At 44.3% G+C, this 27,548-nt stretch overlaps 1 protein-coding gene across 4 annotated transcripts in view; it reads right to left on the reverse strand.

Annotated features, from left to right (window-relative positions):
* The window catches only part of EPRS1 (glutamyl-prolyl-tRNA synthetase 1), a 961,840-nt gene that overhangs the window by 120,777 nt on the left and 813,515 nt on the right, over positions 1-27,548 (reverse strand). For all 4 annotated transcript variants that reach the window (XM_078649796.1, XM_078649798.1, XM_078649799.1 and 1 more), the window contains 6 exons: positions 20,164-20,373; positions 13,794-13,866; positions 8,967-9,046; positions 8,642-8,743; positions 3,397-3,552; positions 2,064-2,261 (listed from right to left, as the gene is read on the reverse strand). In XM_078649796.1, the coding sequence (XP_078505922.1) occupies positions 2,064-2,261; positions 3,397-3,552; positions 8,642-8,743; positions 8,967-9,046; positions 13,794-13,866; positions 20,164-20,373 (819 nt within the window). The remainder of the gene's footprint in view (positions 1-2,063; positions 2,262-3,396; positions 3,553-8,641; positions 8,744-8,966; positions 9,047-13,793; positions 13,867-20,163; positions 20,374-27,548) is intronic.

Raw genomic sequence — 27,548 nt, forward strand, 5'->3', positions numbered from 1 at the left:
AATGCCTTCCTGCAGCCAATCTTTGATCCTACTGCAGCACGAGCTATCATTGTTCTATTTTCCAGACCTACTAAATCACTGGATTTACAAAGTAACACCAGATGATATTTAGAGGGCTGAATTAGTATTCTCCTCCTTTTGGCGGCTCTCTCTGCTTATGTTGCCAAGATAGAAGGCCACAACACAGGAAAAAGGGATGGGCTAGTTTCATCCACACATGATAAACCTACACCTAGAAAAAAGGGATTAGATTGGAGACCTTGCACACCTTCCAGGTAAATGTGTTTCAGAGAAAGGAACAAAGACTATATCCAGGCTAGGATGTCAGTGATGGGGATCACCAGCCCAGAGCAAGAGAGGCCACCATTTTGTACCACACTCTTGAATCCCACCATAACAGATGCATTTGCAAATATAGAAAAGGCTTTCTTCAGATAGGTCTGTGATTGGAGGCAAACTACCCCCGTTGTTGGCATCTTATGTAGGAGTGAACCAATAGGGTACACAAAACTGGTAAAAAGGTCTGTGCCCCTGAACTAGAATCACTGTGCCACCATAATGAGCTACTGGATATCCTTAGTTGAGATGGCAGTAGTTTTGGATGCCCACAGCATCAGAGGACAGCTTTGTTGTCAAACAACAATATAAAAGACAAAGACCTGCAGAGGTATTTTGCTGCAGCAGCATCCAGGACTTCCCCTAGCATTCATGCCTTTCCTTCTGTAAGTACCAGGTAACAACCTTCATTCTGCCTCCCAGATTTGTCCTGTACCCAATCACATTTTGGGTCTTTCTCTTTCAGCTTTCTCACACTCAAATTCTTTGCCATTGCCCATGCGTAATCCACATTCCTCTCAACTGCTATAAAAGATATACTTTCATCTCCCTCTCACTGTTAGCCCTTTAGGAGTTCTTGTTTTACATGACACAATTGAAATGTTTCTATGCCATCTGTTCAGTACTTTGACAAAAGATCTAGATTAACTCAAAGCAAAAATTAACAGAAAGGGGAAGTTGTCTTTAGGAAATCTAAAATCTTGGGAATGGATTTAGACAGGACCATGAGGCGCTACAAACCAGCTTCCAGCCTAGGATCCCAGTTAAGTGGTATGCTGCGGTCAGGGTGGTTGAGGGGACCTGCATGAGATGTCGGTGGCCCCTTAAAACTAATTCACAGAAAAAGACCTCTGCAACCAGCCACGAAACACCATGAAAAAGAAACATTTTTGTGCAACTCTTGTAAAGACTTGGAAGCTTTTACGAGTAATGGACTAACCGTTTACATCTTAAAACCAGCAATATCCGCTCAGAAAGGCAGTATGAAGCACCCAGCTATCAGTCACCCACTAGTGCACCTGGCCTCTGAACATCCTTGGACTGAGGTTCCCTGGTGAATATTCTTGATTCAGTGATCAAACTTGTTTAAACCTGAAAAAATACACTCTTTGCTCTTGAAACAATTACTACTTTGATTAAATATTTAATTTTAGTTCCGTATAGGTTTTTCTCATTTTTCCTCAAGTTTACTTTTTTTAGCTCAATGTGATGGGGCAGTTTATGGTCTTAATTTCTTTACTATATTGATGTTTGTTTCCTCACACACATTATTTCTGGGGCTTATTGAGCTTCTCAAGGCTATGCTGCCAAAATGCTACCACACATTGAAACCTTTTAACTCTGTCAAATGTTCAGTTTTGGAAAAACTAAAGCGAACATTAAGACAGTGACCTTTCCCCCATAACTTGACAGTGGATTTTCCAGAAGCAGTGATATTACACATTATAGTGGTAACAGGAGAGCCATTTTAAAATGTGGATAAAAAAACTCAAAGCTGCATTCTATAATGTTTGGTGGTCTTCTGGTACTGGGATTTCAATAAAATATAAAGCAAAGCATCAAGAAACGGAAAAGGCCATCCATATAGACTGATTCCAAAAATCAAGTACAAAATATGGATGTGCAGCCCCATAGACCCTTTAACATGCCTAAAATAGAACACAGCTGTGTACCAAAGTACTTCTAAGACAAATGAGATAAAGAAAATGCGACAACATTGCATATACCTGGACAGAGGCCACTCTGGGAGGTAAAACAAGGCCCATATTGTCTCCATGCACCATGGTCACTACGCCAATTGTCCGAGTTGTGAGGCCCCAAGAATTCTGGTAAGCGTACTGTTTTTCACCTGGTGTCTTGGGATCTTCAAAAACGATTTCAAACATTTTTGAAAAGTTTTGGCCTAGATGATGTGATGTTGCTCCCTGGAGAGAATAAAGGTATCATTCAGTTAGCAAAGTTTTCAGCGATGAAGCACTTAAATCAAACGTGAATGGACATCACTTACAGAACAGCATTTCAAGACCAAATATGTAACCAGGCAAACACACCCTAACTCAACTGCAGTACGATGGTTCATGTAAAAATTAATTGGGCACAGAGGAAACACCAGGCACATAACTTCTGTGGGTCTGTCACAGACATTTGCTTGGGACAGTCGCAACAAGGCTTAAACAATAGTTTTTAATAGGTGACTGTCCCCTTACATACTACTTACTGTGGCAAAATATAAAGAAAAAACTCCTGAACTGACCAGAAAAAAAAAGTGTGCACACGTTTGGGATCTGCCTATGAAAGAGCAAACAGAAAGGAACTGAAGCACAAGGGGGACGCTTATATGCAGCTCCATCGTTACTTTCGGGGCAAACCGTAGTCAATGTGGAGCTGAACTATACCACCTAACAATGCATGGGAGGAATGCGGTTTTAATTATTTTGGATAGAGCCTGGTGCCTGAGGGTATTCTAAAGCGGAGGAATCTGGGATAATAATTATATAACTGTACTCTTGTCAAATATACATGTGAAACGGTTTCCTGGCGCTTTTGTTTTCCTTGGGGTTGGGTCTGTGAATATTGTTCTTTTCACTACCATGAAAGGGACTTTTCTTGTGCACTTCATAATAGCATGAAAATTACATTTGCATTGGCAATTTTGCAATAGTTTTGCTTTAGAAGTTTTAGTCCTGCCCTTGAAGACCTTCTTATGATTACATTTCCTATGGAACACTCCGCACTACTGAAATGTGTTCAAGCTGGTATTATAGAAATTCGCTTGGATTGTAAATGGAGACCTATCTATTTTTCTTTTGCCTTATATTATATTGTCCAACTTTTCATTGACTTTTGCAATCAGATTGCATTGCATTCTATTCCAGTTCTGTGGATTTATGATGTGCAGAACCATTGACTAAATCTATTTCCTGATGATGAACTAGTGGCATTGGTCTTTTCTTGGGCACACAAAAAACTCCTTCTTACGTCAAAAGCTATTGATTGCCTTTTGTATGTGTCAGTGGTGCTTGCAATACCAAAAACGGATCCAAATAGTGTAACACTGACCTGGATGGCTCTCCCGCTGGCAGATATGAATGCTTCGACTGTAGTTGTGTAGTCGCCACCTGCAAATTTCTCTTTCTCAGTCTTCTTTCCTTTTACAACAGGGATTGCTAGGAGTTCTTCATACACGCGTGCATACAGGTCAAGGATCTGCAGAACCTTTAAAAAGTGCATTAACTTTTATTTATAACAATCTGTAACATCTTCCATCAAATCAATTTATTCTCACAAATATTTAGGCATTTCTGTATTGTATTATTTTGTATAGTAATTGCGCTGCAAAATGGCCGCTTTAATGAGCTACAGGGGAACTGAGGGGAGAGGATGGGTCAACAGAGGGGTTCAGAAGATGAATAGGAGGCACACAAAAGTACAGTTTTCTAGGGTGGAAAAGATGGACCTCTATTACTGTACTAAACTTCCACTGGCCACGTCCAGGATAAAGATGTAAGGAAATGGTTAAACATTGATGTGCCTTGGTGCTGTATAGATCTACCACCGATGGACAGCTATTCAGTTTTTGGAGGCCAACCTCAGGCATTTTGAAAAGTGAGCGGGGCAGAGAAGGTGGAGATGTGAATGATCACAGAGAGCTCTGTAGATTAGACACATGATCTTGCATTAATTAGTTTAGAGTAGAAAACGTGAAGGTTTTGTGGCTTCTGTGCTATGGTCTATTTTTTTAATCTGAGCAGGGCAAGAACCACATGTTTCTGGGAGCACTGTAAATTGTTCAGCAATTTATCAGGAAGACCCACAGAGGTAGCGCAACAGTAGAGCTGAAACAAGACTGGTCTGCAAGCTGTAGTGCAATCCTATGGGACGTTAGTAGCTAAAGAGGTTATAGTAAAGTGGTGTTAAAAAATAAAACTGAGCATTGTATCTACATTCACTTGCAGCATGAAGAAGAGTTCAGTACTTAAAGTTGTAGCAAAGCTGCAGACATTATTTGTGATCACGACCAGCGCGAAAGCCACTATGACTGTTGGGGGGAGGTGAGGGGGTTGGGGGGACGGGAGTTGTCATGCCCCAAGGCATTCAGACAGATGGTTTTTGCTTACCCAGCACTATAATAATTGCCATCTCCCTCATTGAGCCTAAGGTGTAGCTGGGTGTCGTCTACAAACACAAGAAAGATTATTTCATAAATGCAGAAGACAGCAGGTGTTTACAGTCACAAAAGTGGGGAAAAGAGTTGGTAACAGGACCAAGCAGTGTGGCCCCCTAGGGTTACTCTGGTCCACAGACAAAACAAGAAGGGTGCAACCAATGAGGAGCTATGCGGTTATCTGATGAATCCTTCAGATGTTGAAGAAAGATACTAGGGTATACCAGGGTAAACTTGGTGCAAGATACAGGACAAATAAATCCTGATCAAGACACTAAGTATTGGCTGCTTCCTACCTAATTTACCCCTTTGAGGACCATGAATGTGGCTTCAGTAAAATTTTGAGCAAGAAGCTGGACTGATACTCACTTAATAAACCATTGACTTTTGGGTATACAGAGAACTGTGTGCAGTAATAGTTGTATTGCTTTGGCCACCTAAGGTTTGGGAAAGGTCTGAAGCTTCACAGGAGCGGATTGAACGATGAGTCAGCATGCCAATGCAAACCAGTCTACGGCTGCTGATATCTTAGCTCTAAGTGGGCATAAACCTTTATACTGGTTACTCACTAAACACAATGAATTCACGGTCATATGTCTTTGGAAGCAGTAAATTCTTTGGTTGGAGCAAACTCAAAATATGTGGCAAAGTGTTCTGGTGCTCCTGAAGGGCTGGTGCAATGAGTAATCAGTATTTACAAAGAGGGCAGATCTGAGACTTCTGATATAACGTTTTCCGTCTGAAAATGACGCTAATTGAAGTACTTAGACATTTGCTGTACTGCTTCAAATTAGTAATCAACTGAAAACAAGTAAGAACTTCTGGTAAACAATGTTCAAGCTTCTCTCCCAAACTAACACCTCACTACATATTATTCACATAAGATTTACTAACACTAATCTTAATTTTTCAAACGTTAGTTTCCTTTAAACTGATGCAGATTACGTTAGTAAAAGGAGGACTATAAAACATACTAGAATTATCACCTTTGAGCTTTTTGGTCAACTGCACACACAAAATGTGTACTTGAAACTGTTCACTCAATAAGGTTTGACAGCGACCCTGCTTTCAGTTTTTTAAATCATGGCATCATGACCTTAAATTTCACCAACTGATTGAAGGTAGAACGGCTGGGCTCTAGGATATGTAGCCAAAATTGCAATACTTGCTCTAAAATTTGTCAGGTTTAATTTTTAGGTTTCACCTGCATTGCTCTTGAGCTGTGCTTGAGAAATCTATTGCTTTTAATATAAACTAAAATGGGATTTACATCCTGCCTACTCTCTTTCCTGACTTCTCATTGGTTCCCGTGAGTACCACTTACCTTTCTTCCATTTTTATTGGCTGTAGTTTATTTTCCTGCATTTACCAATGCTTGTTCCAAGTCTGCTTCTCTGATCAGTTTTCCGCCACTGAAATACTATTAACATCCGCTTTGGTGGAACTATATTTTTATAAAGTTTTGCCTTTTACTCTTGCAGCATATTTATATAACAATTTATCACCCGGAGAAATTAAGTGTTTCGCACAGAATCATAGGAGGTTGCGCGACACCACCAAGGCTCGAACCGGGATCCCCAGCTCTTGAGTCAGCAGCTGTTGTCGCTGCGCCAGATCCTCTCCACTCTCATGTTATCTGTCAGGGAGTTCTTTCCTTCTCCCGGACGATGATTGATGAAAAAGCTGTTTATTCATTACGTAGATGAAACTGATGCATTAACACTGTTTGTTCAAGTTTCCTTTCCCTACTTTTCAGGTTTGCTCTCATGTTATTTCAACACACATGATTGTTGTCACTTAGCAGCATCTGTTTACTGTTTATTTCTTAGGGGACAATAGGTTCAATACAAATATTATTTTTACTTAGGATGACACGGACAAACAAGGACGTCCCTAACTAATCTCTTTCAATTATTAGATCTCATTGGCTGCTTCTCATTAATTACTTTCACCGGCTGGTGAAGACAGAATTTCTTGTTTTTAAACAGACCACAATCCACAGATGTGAGTCGGAGGTGTTGGCTGACACCTCCCCGAATATTGCTGCAAGTTGGATGCCCATATATTAGGACCCCAAGTCAGTGGCTGTCACCTTCCCCACATGTCCTGATGAATACCCGCCTCTGATGCCTAATAAACTGCACAACTGTTAAGGGCCGAAACGTAGACATTATTGTCTCAATTAGTCCACGCAATTCCCCAGACTTGAACAGAAAATAATTGGGATTTATGCATCAAGTTCTGGACTTGAAAGCCAAATACCTTCTGTGTTATATACATGATATTTAGGTCACCTCTGTACAGCACTTTGTCACATATCACTACCAGTCACTAATTGTACATCATAGCCATTGGCTCCTTTGCCGTATGTGTTTTATGTCACAGACGGCCATTTCATTGATTTGCATATACAAATATAAAGTAAAGAAATACATTTTTTTACATAAACAAGTTTTTCTTCTTGGTGTGTTATTTGTATATATGACTAAGATATTTTCCTTAAATGTATCTAATACCTTGTGCAAATCAGTTGATCTACCCGACAGAACCACTGTTTTCTTTAGTGTTGTCCCATAGCAGCACCTGTTTACTGTTTATTTCTTAGGGGACAATAGGTTCAGCACAAAGAATCTTTTTACTTAGCATGTTAACCTTTCCTTGTCTCTTCACACCAGAGGCCCTCTTGTTCAGAAATACTTTGAGATGGGGGGGAAAAGCAGGCATTGTTTTCTTGTTTAAACAGGTTATTCCCATTATAATTTAACTGATCACAAGACTGAAAAATGTACCTTTGACTAATTTGAGACCATAACTTTGCACCCAGGGTTGAGGATCAACAACATGGATTCCTGTAAAGCACCTGGGATTCAACATTTCACACTGTGCTGTAATTTTTTCATTGTTTAGGTAATCAGAGTTGCTTGTCACTTCTGCTATTAACCAGTCTTGAGTTGACTGCCCTCCATGTTTTATTCCGGCATAACAGCAACCCCTTCAGCCTCTACAATCCCTGTGATGTCCAAAGAGGCCTATTAGTGATCCTGACCCTAAGGAAAAGCAGGTGAAGCTCACATTATTTAACCTCCATCAGCATTGGGGTCATCGCTTCAAACCATTTTACAAGTTTATGAAACGGGGACAGTTAAGACTCTCTACCAGGAAATAACAGACAAAGCTCTTCCTTGGGGAAGAAGGCACGTTTGTTTCACCAATGAAAGGCATATTTGTCATTTGAATAATGCTGGGTAGATGACCAGCATTAGCACTTGACGGTTCTCTAAAGAGGCCTCATATCAGCTTCAAGTGATGTTTATTAAGTCTTTGAGGCTGTGGGTACATATTTCTGCAGATGCAAAATTCCAGTTTATGTTTGCTGGGCTTCCTAATTCAATTGCTTTTTACTAGTAAAGGTGTCCATGATTTCCGGGCACGAGATGGATTTTGCATCGCCATAAATATAATTTCCATGATTAGAATTCGTATCCAGTTGTGTGAAAGAATGCTTTGCCTAAGCGCATTTAACCTCACAGGTATATAGAAATTCAGTTCAAGAATGCACATTTTCTAGCAGGGATGATTATTGTTGATTTGGTCTTGAATCCATGAGTAAGCACCGAAGTGAAAATCACACAACACAGGTGACTGACAGTTACTCTGGGGCCTGAGCCTCCATTGGAAAAGCACCCCATCTTCACACTTTTTTTGTTGTTCATGAACTGATGTGCTCTAAGCACTTATTTTTTTATGTTGTAAGAGATTACATCATGTAAGCATTAGCATTGACCGCACAATTACAGCATTTTAATGAGAAATTTACATGAAGTGTGCCTCTAACGGGCTGAGAGAAGCATACATTGGTATGAATCAAAGGGGGTACGACGAATAAGGAGACCCGTGACACTTCACTGTTGCATAGTGCAAGAGCGTTATTCCTAGCAGTTAGCAGCTCATGGTAGTTCTTTAAGTTGAAGCCAGAACTGGTGCATCCAGCCGTGTGGCTTAAATCAGGCACTGTAGTTGCTCAAGATACAGCCTCTTTCCTACATCATAAACCACTCAGACTGTCAAAGTGGGGCAGGTAACAGTTAGTACTGTCTTTCCAAATTAACATGCTTTGTGTGTGTTTTCAAACAGACTTACCTCCTCTGCTGCCTCTTCGTAAGTGGCGAATGCTGTATGCCCTTCTTGCCAAAGGAACTCACGGGTGCGTAGAAAAGGCTGAGGATGCTTGAACTCCCAACGCTGAAAAGAGGAGAAGTATTCCTTTAAAATAGAACACCAACATCGAAAAGGATATCCTCGGCTGAAAACTACTAGAAATAAAAATATGTATCAAAGAAATTTTGATTTTACACTTCACAATCCAAACAAACTGCGCTCAATGCAGCAACACTGAGTACCGAAAAGTAAATTGTTCTTATTAAATCACACAATTACAAGTCTGGCAAAAAGTGTGTTAACCTACCACCACATTACACCACTGGTTTAGTTTGATGGGCAGGTCTCGATGTGACTGCACCCATCTTGCATAAGCAGGATACATTACTATAAAAACATAAAAACACAATAAAAGTTCAGCACAACCACAGGAAGCAATTGTCAATGAACGCACAGACTAAACATTGCTAACATGTAACAATCCTACAGGAAGGTTCTCTAATACAAGGATGTCACATAACAAAACACATCTCAGAAAAAAATGACTTCAGTAGCTAGAAGTTAGTAATTAAAAGAATGCTTAAAAAAAATGTGGAGTACAAAAGAATGTATTTGAAATGAGAATATAATTTAGAATAACTGCATCAACAGATAAAAGTGGGTTCAACAATTTGGGAAGCTAACGGAGGACCTGCATCTCACCAATAAACAGCCACAGGCAAGCCAATATGTCTTGCCTATGTCAGGTAAGGTGAGGTGGGACTTTATCAATATCTTAGCCAAGTTGTAAAGCAGCACAGCTAAAAGTAAAACAAAAGCTGAAAGGAGGGAAGGGGGTAAGCACCAACAGAGGAAGAAAGGGTGTGTGGGTAGAGGGGGAAGCAACAACTGAGGAAAGGAGGGGGAGGAGCAGCAAAGGAGGAAGGGGGGGAGCAATAATGGAGGAAGGGGGGCGACAAAGGAGAAAGGGCAGCCAAGCGACAACAGAGGAAAGGCGGCCAAGCGACAACAGAGGAAGGGCGGCCAAGCGACAACAGAGGAAGGGCGGCCAAGCGACAACAGAGGAAGGGCGGCCAAGCGACAACAGAGGAAGGGCGGCCAAGCGACAACAGAGGAAGGGCGGCCAAGCGACAACAGAGGAAGGGCGGCCAAGCGACAACAGAGGAAGGGCGGCCAAGCGACAACAGAGGAAGGGCGGCCAAGCGACAACAGAGGAAGGGCGGCCAAGCGACAACAGAGGAAGGGCGGCCAAGCGACAACAGAGGAAGGGCGGCCAAGCGACAACAGAGGAAAGGCGGCCAAGCGACAACAGAGGAAAGGCGGCCAAGCGACAACAGAGGAAAGGCGGCCAAGCGACAACAGAGGAAAGGCGGCCAAGCGACAACAGAGGAAAGGCGGCCAAGCGACAACAGAGGAAAGGCGGCCAAGCGACAACAGAGGAAAGGCGGCCAAGCGACAACAGAGGAAAGGCGGCCAAGCGACAACAGAGGAAGGGCGGCCAAGCGACAACAGAGGAAGGGCGGCCAAGCGACAACAGAGGAAGGGCGGCCAAGCGACAACAGAGGAAGGGCGGCCAAGCGACAACAGAGGAAGGGCGGCCAAGCGACAACAGAGGAAAGCCGGCCAAGCGACAACAGAGGAAAGGCGGCCAAGCGACAACAGAGGAAAGACGGCCAAGCGACAACAGAGGAAAGACGGCCAAGCGACAACAGAGGAAAGACGGCCAAGCGACAACAGAGGAAAGGCGGCCAAGCGACAACAGAGGAAGGGCGGCCAAGCGACAACAGAGGAAGGGCGGCCAAGCGAGCAACAGAGGAAGGGCGGCCAAGCGAGCAACAGAGGAAGAGCGGCCAAGCGAGCAACAGAGGAAGAGCGGCCAAGCGAGCAACAGAGGAAGAGCGGCCAAGCGAGCAACAGAGGAAGAGCGGCCAAGCGAGCAAGAGAGGAAGAGCGGCCAAGCGAGCAACAGAGGAAGAGCGGCCAAGCAACAAAAGAGGAAGGCGGCCAAGCAACAACAGATGAAGGGCAGCCAAGCACACAAAGAGGAAGATAACTTACGACACGTGACCAATAAGAAGAAAGCAAATTACAATGAAGCCACCAAATGGTAATCAATGGATGGTCTCTAAGCCCATTGATAGAAAGCAAAAGTTCTTGAAGAGACTGGTCGTCACACTTATCTCCTTGGTGCGGTAATCATGATAATTGACCATCCTTTGGGATCCAGTCGGTGTGGTCTCTCCTCTTCCTAAGTGGGATGGGGTGAATGGCAAAACCTAGGAAGGGTGATGGGAGTACCCCAGATGGAAAGGGATCACGACCCGCTTTAGATCTCAGGAGCCATGTGTCTGAAGAATCATGCGAAAGGAGGGCTTTCGCTCATTGCCAGTAACGCACTGAAATGCCACACCGAGGTAAGGACAAAAGAAAAACTATAATGTTAACAGTCACAAATGCCAACTGTGAAGAGATTCAAAAGGAGCACCCATCAAAAAAGTCTAAACCAGGTTAAAGTCCCATTGACCACAACAAATGGATTTGGCGCAAACAAGCGCCATCAATCCCTTCAAGGACCTCATCACAATCATTGACTTGAAAAAAGAAAATCTGGTCTGAAATGCAGAGAAAGGCAGACAAGGCAGCAATGTATCTCTTAATGGTGCCTACTGCACAGCCCCGCAGAGCCAACCTCAGACAAGTGCAAAGTTGACGGATCTAAACTCTGCTCTGAATCTCAAATATCAAATCTGTTCCACATATTAGGTGAGCCCAGACTCTTCACATTAGGGTCATGTTGTTCATCAAGATCTAGATGTACTGACCACAAAGGGAAATAAGGAATGCCATTAGGGTTAGGCAAATTGCCCGCAGTTTAAACTGGAAGATGTGGAGAAATTACTCATTTGGACACCAAAGGCCTGTGATCTTCAGTTTCGTCACGTGTGCTCCTCACTCAGGGGAGAATGTTTCTGTCACCACTGTGGCCACTGAAGAAGGGGAAAAGGACATTACTTGGTACAGATGCTCCTCTACCGACCACTAGCACTGAGTCTTCGTCCTGGGAGATTTTGATGCCATCTGAAAGATCTCCCTTGTGCTGGAACCACTGCACACAAAGGCACCACTGGAGAGCCCTCGGGTACCAGAGCCCATGTTTGTGACCAAGAAAATGCAATAAGGCTTTTTTAAGCCAAGAGTTTTTAACTGGACGTGAAGAAGCCCGTTAGAAGAGCAGAGTAAACAATGAATAAGAGACCCATAGGTCTGATAAAACCATTCTCTGGACATGCTCTCTCATGTGGAAGCTAAAGCGGCTTTCCAGGAGGCCCAGGTCAGGACCAGGAGGGTTCTTGAGTTTGTTGAACACATCCCATGCCTCTGTCCCTGCCCAGTACAGGCAAAGCAGCGGATTCTGTGGCGGACTGACAATGTAGGCTTACGCTCCCAGATGTTGACACCTCTGAATAAGCCTTGAATATTTCAAAATTGCTGGCAATTATGGGCAGCCAACTGCAGAACCAAAGATCAGGCCATCACTCTCCTCAATTTGAATCTCTTAAAGGAGGCCTCATCCATATATCCAATACACATGAGTCAAAGGGCATAGTCAGTAGAGCTGCTTGCACATCGCCTGAAAAGCGTGTAGACCTGAGCCACACATGCCACTGATGAACCCATGGCTCGGGCCATTGAGTCTAGTTTGTCCATGTCTGCCCTTTTAATGAGCCCTGAGGAAGGTTATCCATCCTTGACAACCTAGGCAAAATGACCAGTTGTCCGCTAAGTTTGGCATCACTAGGGCAGCCATGTCCCACTAGGCTGGGGTGCCTCCCTAGGACGTAGACAGAACTGACAGAATGTCAGGCTAAGCTGCCAGATGAAGACTTTCTGACCAACAGCCTCCAGCTTCTTTGATTCCCTTTAGGACAGTGTGAGGTTTCTGCTTCATGAAGATGCAGCCTGCAACCACCAGGCTTTCTGGAGAGGGATGCACAGACAAAGAGCGAATCTCTGGGTGCTGACCTGCATCTTCTGGCTATGAGGAAATTCACTGCCGTAGGTGGAAGTGGGCTCTTGGCACACTGCCTTAATGGGGTCTAACAGTGCTTCACTGAAGGGCAAAAAAGGCTTCACAAACATTGCTATTGATTGCAGCACGTCTGTTAGAATATTGGTCTTGGCCTCTACAATTGGGAAGGCAAATTCTAGGACACTGGCTGCCTTTTTTGGCACAGCATAAAATGAAGTCGCCTCTAAGGGAGATGGCATTGCTGGACACTTAATTTCAGTCTCAGAGTATGTGTCCAGACCACTCATATTCCGCAGGGCGAGGTATTCTGCTGTATCAGAAAAGAAGGGGGACACTAAATTGACTTACTCACTTCTGTAATCAGGTTATGCGAAATCATTTCCGACACCTGAATGGAGTTGGCATCCATGCTGAAAAGATCTTCCATTGTATGTCAATATGACAGCGTGACTCCTCCTGCTGTACTTGTTGTGCATATCTTGTCACCTTCACTAACCTCTGGTCCTCTCTCCAAGTACAAGGACAACAGCTATGAAAGGACCTTTGGAGTGGCTGCCAGCAAGTGTCTAAGTGGTGGAGTGGGGTCAGTTTGTGATGGAGGCATTCCATGAGAACCAGCAGGGTAAAATTGGTCCCACAACCTGAAGTTGTAATTTGAGTCCAAGGACCACAAACAGACAATGTACTGGTCCAAAATGAACATTTGTCCATTTCAGATTTAACAATGAAATTACTGTCAAATTGTTGAATAAAAAGTTGCAGAACAAATGGAGATCGGATCCGCATCAAAGTGCCCAAAAACAGAAAAACCATACGCTGGTGCAGCAGGGTTGGGACTACATGGCTCCTGCGATGGCATCACTTCAGACACTAAAATTGAGCTATGGAACAGTTTTCAGGTCCAGCTTGACACCTGGGTACATTAAGTAATTGCAAAATTTGCAAGTAGAAGAATCCATCAGAAAGAATGAAACCAATATGAGTTTGGAATGCCCATTAGATCCTAGCTTAACTAGAAAACATGCCAACTGTACAAAGTACAAGATGAAGTATTTAAATGCACTTGTGAAAATCATTTACAAATGAGCAAGAAGGATTGCTTACCAGTTTCACTTGTAGGTCTCACAGCTATTGGTTCAGCCAGCTCTGTTTTTCCAGACCTCGTGACCCAAGCAACCTACAATGGAAAAAAACACTTCATGTAGTCGGTTTAAGGAATTTTATTATTTAGAACCTTTTAATCTACAAGAACACATATCTAATCATCACTCTAATGGACAGCTTCATTGTCCAGCATATAAGACGAAAAACATACTCATCTTTGGTACATTAGGTACTCGCTCTGCTAGGAAACCTGATCTTGGTATTCTGTAGCACCCAATATTAACACGGCAGCATCCTGCATGAGTAGGGTTGTTACCAGGGTCGCAATGCTATATTACAAATCAATTAAACAGTTATCTGCTGGGACACCAACTGCTTGTTCAGGTAGCAAGGACAAGCAGTCAGGATTTACTCTAAAAAATGCAAGGGGCCTGAAACTCAAACACAGAACAACAAAGCAAACAACACTCAATAACTTCAAAGTCCATCAACAAGGAAAAGTACATTAATGCACAGGTAGATAAACAGTGCAGTTAAAGTTAGGACTAGAAAAGTAAATTAGAAGGTGTAAACAACTTCTGGACCTGAAATGTTTGAATGCTCCTACGTTATAAACAATAGAATTCAAGTAACACTTGCCCTATAACGTAGGTTATCCATTGGGTCTGCACTTTGATCTACCCAGATGTCATCAGAACTTGGCAGGTTTTTTGCCTCTTGCACACTCCGTTTTCCACAAAGGATCCACGTGTGTGCAAGGAAAATAGAAGCAAGTGACTATGGCTCATGTCTGTTCCTGCCAAGGGTAAAGGCCTTCAAACCTCAGTGGGCTGAAAGCTCAGCCGTTGAGATTCTAGAAGTGAAAAAGTATCACAACAAAATGCTAACCCAAAAAACACTACTCAAAAAACAAAAACCTCATCCCCATTAAGTCACTGGTGTAGTTCCATGCTCTTTATCGGTTCAGCACAGTCCTAGTCACTGTAGTCTAGGGAACAGTTAAAAACCTATCTTGTTCCCATTTTTTTCAAAAATTAGCTCATCTAGTATTTGACAACCACCAACTTTGAAAACCATGGAGGGCCCTAAATATATAAGGAGAAATAGCTTAGCATCTGCCAGTAATGTCAAGATTTTCTGTGGTAGGGGGAACTGTGGGACCAAAGAAGCATCTACTGTGGTAATCAGCTTCCTATTAGGAACTGGACTTGGGGGTTGGTGTCTCAGAGTGTTCAAAAGCCAATATTTCTGGAACTAAACAGACGATCAAGAACGTTCAAACAATTCTGAAACCAAGATTAACCCCTCAACACAGACCTAGACCTCATGCTGGAGGCACGAATGCAAACTACCTTTTGGTGGTTCTGGGATTGCTCAGAGGCAGATGCAGGTTGCCTACGGTCCAGGATTAGGTAAGGACGGCTGAAGATCACTAGCTCTTTCAAGATAAATAACTGCTCCTCCATGACCAAGATGTTGCAGGTCTCTGGTTCTTCCTTCTCTAAGACATCTGGTTAGCAGTGGTCACATGGATCCTGGGGTGATTTTAGTGTACTTGTCTCCTCAGTCCAATCTGCTGAATTAAGACTCGGGGAGGGTGGGTGGCAGGTATCGGGCAGTATTTAGCCCCTCTCTGGTTATCAGTGTGAGATATTAGATCAGTACCTAATAAGTAAAAAGTAAATTACATCATCCATGTTCACCTCTGCATTAAGTATGGCACTCTTAATGCCTCTTTCACAGTGGAAAAAGTCCTTGATTCATTAGCTACCTCCATTGCTGCCTTGGTCTATTTGAGACAACGCTGTCACACTAGTCAACCCAAGCTCTTTCCCATCATCGCTCTTGACAACAAGAACTCTGACAAATATGATCAGCAAATACAGCATCAAATATTCTCAGCATCCTGGAATATTTGAGCAAACATACAGTGGAAGTTATCTGGCATGTAATGCAGTACAATTACACAAAGCAGCATACATGAAGATAGTATTTGTGAGTCTGGCACAGAACATTTGATTGGCTATTATCAGACACAGGATCAGAAGTCACAATGCATGACCTGGCACAATATTTAAAACTGGTGTTACAGCTGAAGGAGTACGATTTTCTACTACATGTTTTGCAGTTAGGTAAATTTTACGAGAGAGGACAGTGTTCCTAATGAATATGCACAATACTCTGCTAAGTATTGTTCTGGCAGGCTCTAAAGTTCTGGAATATTCTGAATCTAAATTTTGGGAGTATTCAAATTAGTTCCTTTTCAGTGTTGCCTGTAGGATGTAAAGCAGAAACATGTAGAAATGTAAGCTTTAAAACACTCTGTTCAACAGCTTTATCCTTCTAAGTGTTCTTTGGGGCTCAGCAAAACCCTTGAAATCCTCCTTCATTGACGAGTGCGAGGCAGTCAAGGGGTTGGTGCGGGGGTATTGCATGGGGCCCTCGGTGGGTGTCAGGAGAGACCTTGAAAGGGACTTGACTAGCTTGGAAGATACTATTAGACAACCGGATTGATCTTGAATGGGACCTGGTCATGGCTGGCATAGGCCAGAGTACAGTATAGTGTCCTTTTAGAGAAACTTTGGTGCAATGGATACAGGGAGTGTACAGCCAGGGCCCAAGGAGTATATAGCCAGGACCCATGAGAGCAAGGGTAAGGCAGGGCGGTTGCCGGCGTGGCCAGAAAGTCGGACTCGCCAATTACCCAGGTGAGATTTAATTCCGCTTTCTGGGACTATTGCAGGCTGGGGGTGCGTAAGCAGCAACTAACACCGTCCTCCATCCCCTGCAACTGCGCGGACTCACTGAGGAGACAGTGGAGGTGCTCTGGGACTCCATAACACCTCAGAAGATGAAGTGTGCGATCCGCGATATTGCACAGGAAAAGATGCTGGGCCTGGATGGACTACTGGTGGAATTTTACCCTACCTTTACTGTAGTGCTTGTACAGAGGCTGGCTGCTGTTTACGCCGCTGCCCAGAAGAAAGGAGAATTGCCGGTCTCCACCAGGGATGTAAAGGTGGTCCCCGTTCCTAAGACGCTGATACCGTCGGCACCTGTCACAGCCTATAGACCTTTATCCATTTTTAATATAGACTTTGAGGTCCCGAGTAAGATCCTGCCAATGCGACTGCTCACACATATGCACACGCTGGTCCACTTGGACCAATGTGGCATTATACCACAACGGAATACCACCCTGACCCTGTGCCGTTTAAATATGCTCCTTCATGCCAGGTGAGGGAGAGATGGGGTAGGTGTCTATCGACCTGGTAAAGGAATTTGACACGGTGAACTAGTCTTATCTGGACATGGTCATGCTTAAAATGGGGTTGGGACTTGCCTGGGTATGATGGTACTAACCCCACTGCCGAGGTGCGGACAGGATGATGCATCTCGGACTCATACGAGATCGATTGGGGTACCACACAGTGTGCCAGCTGTCTCCACTCCGGTTTGCATTGAGCACTTGGCTGTACTGTGCCAGGAGAAAGGTCAAGGTAGGGGCATTGTTCTTGATGCAACTGAACACATTATATCCCTGTATGCCAACTACCTACTGGTAGACGTTGCAAACAGAAGACGATGTCCCGTACATGTTGCATCTACTAAGAGAGTGTGTCCAGGTCTCAGGACAGCATGACTCCCCATAAACAAGGACAGACCTGTGGGCATCCCTGGGGCTGGGTACCCAGTGAGCCTCCACACTTTGTTTTCTGGGGATACAGATTTTCTACACGTTGAAGATACCCGGAAGGGTAACCTGGGGCCCGCGTTGAGCTCCTTACTTGGTTGCGTAGCATTCCGTCGGATGCTAAAGCCCCACGTTAGGGCACAGATCACTTGTCAAGATGATTATGTTGCCCCGGGTGCTTCATTACTTCACCAATCTTCCTGTATGGATCCCAGCTCGGTGGTTTAGATATATAGGGCCATACGTATGAAAGTTTGGTTTTAAGATTCTCAAATAAAGATTTTTTGCGAATCGCTATTTGAGATCGCAAAACGCTATGTATGTAGGATTTACAAATATTTTTGCGAATCCTACAAATTCCTTAATTGCGAATTGTGATTCGCAATTAAGGAATACCTTCCCGTTCATTCCTATGGGCCTAGAGGCCCATAGGAATAAATGGGAAGACATTCTGAATTTGCGCTTCTCAATTAGAGAAGCGCAAATTGAGAATGCAATTTCAAGGGTGCCAGGGTGTCAAAAGGAAACCCTGTTGCATCCCTGAAATGTGCATGTGTGCACATGTGGCACACATACATGCCCTAAGGGCATGTATGTGTGCCACACGCACTTTGAAAAATGCAAAAAAGTGAATTTTTCAGAGAAATCGCAAATTACCACCAACTTTTCCTGTGCTTCTTACATTGCATTTAAGGAATCGCAATTTGCGATTCCTTAAATACAATCTCAAAATAGGGAAATCGCAAATTTTGTGATTCCTTATTTTGCGAGGCAGTTATTCTTTCATACATACCAATGAACCAAATTGGGATCGCAAACGCCGCAATTCTGCGAATTTCAGAGTTTGCGATCCCAATCTGGAATGATACATATGGCCCATAGAACTCATATGGGATGGGAAATGCAACAGAGTGGCCTTTGATATACTACAGAGGCTTATTTTGGAGGGGGTACTGGGGGTGCCAGATTATGAGGCTTACCATCTAGCTGCCCAGCTGCAGTGGATTGCGAGTGTCCGGATGACACAGACTTGACATAATTGCGGCAAACCCCACTAAGGTGCACTAGTAGCGCAACTCTTGCGTATGGTGCATGGGGGAGGGAAGGATGGCCTCTTCTTGTCCATGGCCCTCTGCTGTAGGTGGCGCGGTAGGTAGGAGATTCCCCTCTGTATGCCCCGGGCCTCCAGCTGGTGGGCTTGGCCCACAGGGAAGCCCCTTCCTTCTTTTCAGCAGCTCAAATGGTCGATTGGACAGAGGAGGGACAGCACATAGTAAGTAGCTGCTTTGAGACCTCCACTCTGAAACCGTTGGCAACTTTGACTGAGGCCTATGGTTTACCGCCAGGGCAGTTTCTCAATTACGAAGCACTTGTCGGGATGTTCATGGTACCCTGGTACAGAGGCATAGATGAACCACAGATGTATGTGGTTCTTCAGCTAAATATTGTCCATGGGAGACGGGAGGCATTTAGTTAAGTGGTTTTATGGCACTATTAGTATGATAGGCAGGAAGCTTCTACATTTTCTGCAGGCCAGGTGGGAAAGGGAGTTGGGGGAGAGATATCGGACCATGACTAGGTAAGAATGTTGGAATACCTGCAGGTGGTCTCCCATAACAGCAGCCTTAAATGTATACAATTTAATTATCTCCATCAAACATACCTTACCCCCAAGAAGCTCACAGCTATTTATGGGGAAAGCCAAGCTTCGTCCCAGGTGTGCTTTGGAGGAGGTGGATTTCTACCATATGCACACGTATCGATGAATTCAGGACATCAGTGGTGCAGAGGCTGGCCAAGATGCTGCAGCAGAACATGACCTGCTATTTGGAACTGTGCTATTTTGGGGTCCTTCCCCAGACCAAAGCCCAAGAAAGCAGGAAAGTGCTTCGATGACCTGGCATTAGTGCTGGACAAGCAGCAGATTGCCATGACATGGAGTTTTGGAGGTGGAGCCAACGATGCATGATTGTGAAGCTTCGATCAAAGAACGGGCGTGAGCGTAAGATTTGGCACTGCGAAGGGAGGAAGCAAGGGGAGTAAGCAGACGTCCCAGAGGTATTAGAAGCCTTCAAAAACCCAGACAGCGGGATCGGTTCCTCCTCTGATGCATCAGATTCTGGACAGAATGCGAATCGCCTGTCCGGAAGACCACCTGATTGACCGGACATCGCTGCATGGGTGGGAGGGTGCCCTCCATGGGGGACTGGAGACCGTACTGTAAGTTGGCCTATCTTTGGGGCACTAATCCCTTGTGATTTTTGTACATGTCTTCCAGAGTGTATGTTGGTATATCCTGAATGGGCCTCCTGACGCTGAATGGGACAAGTAAAAGACTCATTGATTACTTTGATGCAATGTTTAAATTGCTTTGTTATAGTTTAAAGTATGTTCTGTGGGACATGGAATATTGTACCAGGTTTATCCAGGAACAATGTGATATATGGATGGTTTGACTCTTAGCAGATTATAGAGACCTGCATTAGACTGTATTTGGTATATATAGCTGGGATTTCGGACTCTGCATGGGCATGGTGTAACCTATTTCCTTAATGTGGACCACACTTGTGTACAGCTAAATATGTAAAAACATAAGACATATTTAAGTCAAGCTACTATTTTACAAACATATCGCACTAACAGCTGTGTAAAACCACTGCATGGCTTCAGCCTTACCTCTGGAGCAAAATCAGCAATGTGACTCTTTTCTTTCTCCAGTGCAGCCTGCGACACAAACATTGGGAAGTAGCAGTTTTCCACCCCAAGCTTTTTGATTTCTTCGTCAAAGAAATTCTTGATGGATTCCCAGATTGCAAAAGCCCACGGGCGTAGAATATAGCAGCCACTGACGTCATAATACTCAATTAATTCTGATTTTGTGATCACCTGTGAAAACGAGAGTTGCATAATGCGTCATACACATGGCATTAAATATTTATATTGTGCATACACATGCAAATTAAAGACTTTGCTGGGTTGGCAACAAGATAGACCAGAATGGGACTTGGGAACGAGAGGGAGAACGGAGATCGGGGGGCAGGGGGAATAAAGGCGTTTAAGATCAATGGATGAAGGAAAGAAAAAACAGGTCAAGTCACCATCAGGATGAAAAGGATTATGTACTTACCCTGTAAGCATCTGTTTGTGGCATGTAGTGATGTAGATTAACATGCTCTGCATACTCATGTCATCTTGTGTTGGGTTCGAAGCTGTGCAAACTGTTTTTCTTCGAAGAAGTCTTTCAAGTCATGAGGTAGAGTGACTCCACCTCTCTGTGATATTGCGCATGGGCATGGACTCCTTTGCTAGAGTCTTTTCCCGACAGGTGGGTGAGAAAGGAGTGTAGGGAGAGTTATAATAAAGATGTCCATGCTAAATGTAAATATATCACAGAGGTGTGAAATGTAACTGCATCGGCCACAGGCGTCCGGGGAGGGGGGGCACATGTGAATCTACAGCACTACATGCCATGAACAGATGCTTACTAGGGAAGTAACATAACCCGTTCAATGGCATGTGTGGCTGTAGATACACATGCTCCGCATTGAGTGTAAAGCATCATGCTCCGCATTGACTGTAAAGGAGTCCCTCCATAGAAGTGGTGGCTAACGTGCGGGAGTTGCAGTAGTCTGAAAAGGGTACATATCTTTGCCTGACCTACACTGGGTTGTTGGCGTGCTAAAACATCCACACAATAGTGTTTAGTAAATATGTGTGGTATAGACCATGTAGCTGCTTTAAAAACGTCAACTATGGGGCAGGAGCTACGACACCGACCAAGATGGCTGCATAGTCTCCCGGCTCCACTGACCTCCGTCCTACGCTCGCTTATCCTGTCGAATATCCTGATCTCCTGCCCCGGATTCGTGTGGGTGAACTAGTCGGCACCCCGATGGTGTGACCACGGAATTTTTCTGATGTTCTTGGGTGAAGTAACATCGAAAATGTTTTGAGGCCTAACCCAGACTGGAAGCCGGGGACTCGATTGCTGGTCTACCCGGATCCAAAGTGAACAACAACGGACTGAGGAGAGTGGTTGGGTCCGGTCCTTGGAACTTTTGAAAATTTCTCTGGACTACTTTGCAACCATCTGCTGCCTGGTGCTGTACCTGAGGTGAGGTGACGGGTGGCGCGCGGTGCTGCGTCGCGAGGGGCCCCGGCCCGGAGGCCCGGCACTAGCACCGCTGGTGCCCCGGGGTGTTTTGTTTCTATGGCTTTTTTTTTCTCTTCTCTTATTTTTCTTTGTCTTTTTCCTTTTTCTGGGTCAGTGCAGTGGGTTTCCTTTGGTATCAATCACTGCTTTTTCTTCTGTGCCTCAATTTTCGTGGTGTTCTCTGGGTCTTAGGGCAGGTGACTAGCAGGCGCGAATTGACCGTAATATTCCCTCACATCCTGAACCGCCTGTTCCAGCGCCATGGATTTGACCGATTACTGTTTACACGTTTACTATTCTGCCTGCCATTTTTCGATGCTGGGAAATTGTTTGGCACCTGATCCTTCCATCCTATACTATAAAATGAAAACCTTTTCCATCCTGTTTTTCTAATTCTGCTGTTCAGTGACCAAGAGTACGCTAGCATGGCGATTCTGCTCCCCGAGGTGCTGCATGTGATTACAAATTGCTCTCTGATAATCTAACTGCTTAGCGGCCAGCCCCAGGGGTTGTAGGCCCATACCTGTATTTGGTTGAAATGTCAATAAAGGTTTAAAAAAAATGTCAACTATGGGAATATTTCCTAAAAAAAAGCCATAGTTGCTCCCTTTTTATGAGTGGAATGTGCTCTGGAAAGGTCTTTTGGCTTTAATGTAGCAGGTTTGAATGCATTTAACTGTCCATCTGGCTATGCCGGATTTGGATATAGGTTTACCTTTATGAGGTGGAGAAAAGGCTACAAATAGTTGTTTTGTTTTCCTGAAGGTTTTAATTCTATTAACAACGTGAGTCCTCTTTTTACATCTAAAGTAGGACGAGCTCTCATCACTACAGAATCAGTGTTAGCGAAAATAAACTGAAAGCTCTATGTATTGGTTGAGATAAAAGTGAAAGGCTACTTTAGATAGGAATTTAGGATTCATATGGAGAACCAGTTTATCTTTATGTATTTGAAATTAGGGTCTTCTAATGTTAATGCCCGAAGCTCACCAAGATGCCAGAGTGAGGTAATGGAAACTAAAAATGCTACTTTCCATGATAGAAATTGAAGGGGGCATTAGTGAAGAGGCACAAAGGGAGTCTGGTAAGTACAATATTAAGGTTCCTAGAGGGTCCAGGAGGAATATGAGGTGGAATTCTTGAGTCCTTCCATGAACACTTCAATCACTGATATATTGAAGAGGGATAGATGCTATTTGGAGAAAAGCAGCTATTGCAGCAAGATGGTATGTAATAGAAGTGTGTGCTAAATTGGACTTTTGTAAATGAAGCAAATAGCAAATAATGTACTGCACTGTGGCCTTCATAGGATTCATTTGTTCAGGTTGGCAGTAAGAAACAAAAAGTTTCCATTTTGCATCATAACAGGCTCTAGTCGTGGGTCTGAGTGCTTGCCTAAGAATGTCTATACATTCAGGGGGTGAGTTTAAGTATCCAAACTACATGACTTCAAGAGCTAGATCGCTAGGTTGCGCATTTTGGGGTCTGGATTTCCGATTTGTCTTTGATAGCAGGAGAGGCTGAGGGTCGTGTTGCAGAGGGGGCAAGAGCTTTGAATCTCCCCTGCCACAGATGGCTCTTCCTGCTCCGGGGGAGGTGTGAACACCTCTACCCAAGAAAGGCTTTGTTTCTGGGCCCAGGCAGCAAAGGCTTCCACCCCAGGGGTTCAGAAACGTTTCTTGTGGTGGCAGGCTGGTGTTCACCAGTCGGGAAACTGCCAGTGGTTGGTTTGGTTCAGGGGACCCCTCCAGAAGGGACCCCTGAGTGCATGGAATAATAAATCTGACACTGTAATCAGTGCAGGTTTAATATTTAGAGTTGTTTGATACCAAACATTCCAGGATTCAGTAAAGCCATTATGGTGCTAGGAAACTCGTAATGACCAGTTTCCAGACCATATACTCTGGATGGCTTTACTGGGCACCTATAATATCTAAGAATGGCCTTCAATATTATAAGGGTCTGTCTCCTCATGCAGATAAGTCCTCACATGAGGTATAGGGCACTCTCTTAAGTGTGATTTACATAGGTCTCCTGCAGTGCCGGGCAGGCATGGCACACAGGGATGTGTCAATAACAAGAGGGGGAGAGAGATATTCGAAGTGGATTCGTTCTCCCTAGGTAAGTATGTATAAACAAGATGAATCCACTTTTTAGAATGGAAAGGTTTCCCTACGATGGTTGGGATCACCAAGATTGTTTAAAATACCCCTCACACACCAACAGGCCCCTTGGTGTCATGCTTCATCATCGGGGTCTTCGCACCCCTCTACGGGATGCGGCGTGCTACGACCTACGACTGCGTGGGAGCACTTATAAACAACTATGTGTGGTGTGTGTGAGAGTTTTTAGTGAGGGTTTTTATTATTATATGTGTGTGAGTGGTGGGGTTATCGGTGAGTGATATTTAAAAAAAGTACCTGGCTCGTGGGGTGGATACAAAAAACTTTAATGGGCCCCCGGGCTGGCGCTGTTAAAAGGGTGAAAGGAACGGAGGCCTAATATGCAGAACAATGTGCATCACCTCCTGTGTGTGTGTGTCAACATGTTTCGGAGTCGGAACTCCTTCAGGACTGGGGTACACAAATCCCCACCTTACTCATGTTTCTCTACTTTTTTAAAAAGTGTTATTTACAAAAAGTGAGATATAGTGCAGGTTATGCGATGTACCTACAGATTTTGTCGCTTAATAGCTGACCTGTAAAGGAAGGGGACAAAAAATATTTTGTGGTGGTCCACTCCTTAGCATCCAGAGGATAAAATGACCTGTGGGTAAAAAAAGTGCGGCTCAGATCTCTAGACAAATTGTCATACTATTGGTGAAATCGTGCCTATTGTGAAAAAAATACAGACAAGACACACAAACACTCAACATAAAGCACACACTCTAAAAACTAGCACACATTTAGACGTGAGGCTGGTGGCTCAGTAAGTTGCCATCTTGTGTAGTAAGGGGGACAAGAATGCTTGGTTAGTACAGTGAGAGGTACCCTTGGGGTAAAAGAAACATACTGTTTTTTGTTGAATCTGTTGCTTCATGAGCCTTGGATAACGTAGGGGTCGCTCGTGCTGATTCGCTACCTATAAACAATGCAAAGTCAATGGTTTCTACAGTACTTACATTGTCGTAAGGATGGTGGTTCGATTATGTTGGTAAGTATACTCACGAGGTCTGCGAGTGAATGCCTCCTGACTGCCCCATACGCGGCTCCGTGGAGAGTGCGCCATATGTGGGTCAGGTCTCGTTATTTATACTGCCCGTGGCTGCCCATTAAGTGTGTAATTGGCAATTAGGTAATCGGATGTTTCCTTACTTGGGTATTCCGGTGTTCTCGGCCGTGTTGCGCCTCTGCGCATGCGTCCTAGATGCTTCGTGCATGGGCGTTGTTTGGCTCTGCAACGCGCCTGCGTGATTACGGGACTGCTAATCTTAGGTCTTACGGTGTTCCTAGCCGTATGTGCTTCTGCGCACAAGTCCTGGTTGGTCGCTCGCGCATGCGCGTTACTTTGTTCGTTAACGTGTCTGCATGATGTATTGCCCCCAGGAATCCTCAGACCTTTTAAACAGAATGTAATTAAGCAAACAATGCCCACTTGTTGTGGCGGATGTCTATGTTCATGTTGGGGTTTGTACATAGTATATATATGCCAAGTAATTCATTGCAGCTACATATGCATGCGCTGCGGGTTGTGTCCACTGGCATGGGACGTAATTAGCATATTTCTATAAAAAGGGATGAGAGACCTTGAGAAAGTGCATTATCATATATCTTCTCTTATCTTGGGGATTCATAGTTGGTCTTATTATTTGTAGGGGTGGTTCCTAACTGGTCAGGCCCAGGACAGTTAATAGATTTTAAAAAAGGATTGCGTGAGTTGTCCCCACGGGATATCGTCATTCAGCCCTCTAATGTGGGTTCCCAGGCAGAACACCCAACGTTGCTCTTTTTCAAAAAGTCCCTGCTCTGAGGGCAATTGCTCAATTACTGTCCAAGCGATGTCGTTGACACAATGTTGTGTTTCTAGAAAATGCGAAGCCATTTTGGTGGTGCTTTTCTTACACCGAATGTTGCTTTTATGTTCGTTAAGTCGCACCTTAACTGGTCTGGTAGTCCTACCCATGTACTCTAGACCGCAAGGGCAGGTAATCATGTAGACTACATTTTTACTGTTGCAATTCGTTAGTTTGCGTTGGTCCCATTTTGTGCCATTACTGAATTTCAATTGTTTACTCTTTTTAGTTAAATGGCAGCTACCACAGTTGCCACAGGGGTAGTGTCCTTGAATACCATGTTGGGCAAGTGGTAGCGGTTGTTCTGGTTTTGGGCGCCAATGTTTGTTTACGTTTTGGACACTTCATTGGAATGTGAGTTCTACGTTGTCACAAAAATGGGTCTTCTTTGTTTTACGCTAGGCTGTACCCGGTTTTCCAATAGGGCCTCTCTATTGTTATTCCTAGCCCTTTTCATGGCCGCATTGATGATTTTGTCTGGATAGCGTATTTTTTGTAGTTTTGTTTTGAGGTCTAAACCTTGGGATTTATAGCATGCCACATCAGTTTAGTTTCTTCTCAAGCGGAGGAATTGTCCGTATGGTAAGTTTGTCCGTAGATGACGGGGATGGAAGCTGTCATATCTGAGTAAGCAGTTCCTTGCCGTGGGCTTGAAATGGGTCATTGTTTCCAAATTGCCTTCTTTGTGGTAGATATTAAGGTCTAAGAAGACCAGGGTGTCAGATACCGAGTGGGTAAACTTTAGATAATGGTTTTGGACATTGAGCCACTCCATGAATTGTGTTACGGATAAATGGTCCCCTTGCCAGATGACTAGCACATCATCGATATACCTTTTCCAGGTGAGTATGTGCTGTCTGTAGGGGTTGCTGGTGTGGAGGATTTTATTCGTCTCCATGTGGTGGACATAAAGCCCGGCCAGGCTTGGAGCGAAGGTGCTCCCATGCTGGTGCCGTGGCTTTGGAGGTAGATGGTGGTGTTGAATTCAAAAACGTTTTTGGTGAGGGCCAGTGCGATACACTCGAGCACTACTCCTCTTGGTGTCTGGTACTTCCAATTGCTACTGTTTAGGACCTCCTCAATTATAGCTAGTGTTTCGTCGTGGGGAAGGCTCGTATAGAGGCTTTCCACGTCCAGACTCCGCAACAATTGGTTTTCTGGATCGAAGCCGAGGTCTTTCAATAGTTGCAAGACTGCCTTGGTGTCCTTAAGGTAGGTGTCTGTGGTTTGTACTAAGGGGCGGAGGAAGGCATCCGCAAATCTTGAGAGCGGTTCTAGGATAGACCCAATGCCAGAGACGATGGGTCTCCCTGGGGGGTTGTCAAGGTTCTTGTGTATTTTTGGGATACAGTAGAAGTATGGCGTCCTGGGTGACTTCTGCATGAGGAATTCGGCTTCCTTTTTTGACAGCCAATCATGTGCAATATCACTCACTCTGCGAAGTCCCCGATGATGAAGCATGACACCGAGGGGCCTGGTGGTGTGTGAGGGGTATTTTAAACAATCTTGGTGATCCCAACCATCGTAGGGAAACCTTTCCATTCTAAAAAGTGTATTCATCTTGTTTATACACACAGGGATGTGTGCCATGTTGACTCTTTACTTTTAGCTACCGCACAACATGCAGGCTGTAGTGGCAGGGATGCGTGTTTGTGGTCTCTGAGGGTGGCAGAATACATGCTGCTGCCCTCAGAGGCCTCTCCCTAGCTACCGTGCCCTTGGTACCTTAGTTACCCTTTACAAGGGACTTACAGGAAGGCCAGAGTTCTGCCAGTTGTGGAAACAATGGTACAGGCTAGGGAAAGAATACAGGCCCTGGGAGCCTGATTGGCAGGGACTCATGGCACATTCCGTCAAATTGCATCAGGGATCTGGTAGAAAGAAAGGGGGCAACAA

This window comes from Lissotriton helveticus, chromosome 6 (genome assembly GCF_964261635.1).
Source record: "Lissotriton helveticus chromosome 6, aLisHel1.1, whole genome shotgun sequence".
Lineage (NCBI taxonomy): Eukaryota > Metazoa > Chordata > Amphibia > Caudata > Salamandridae > Lissotriton > Lissotriton helveticus.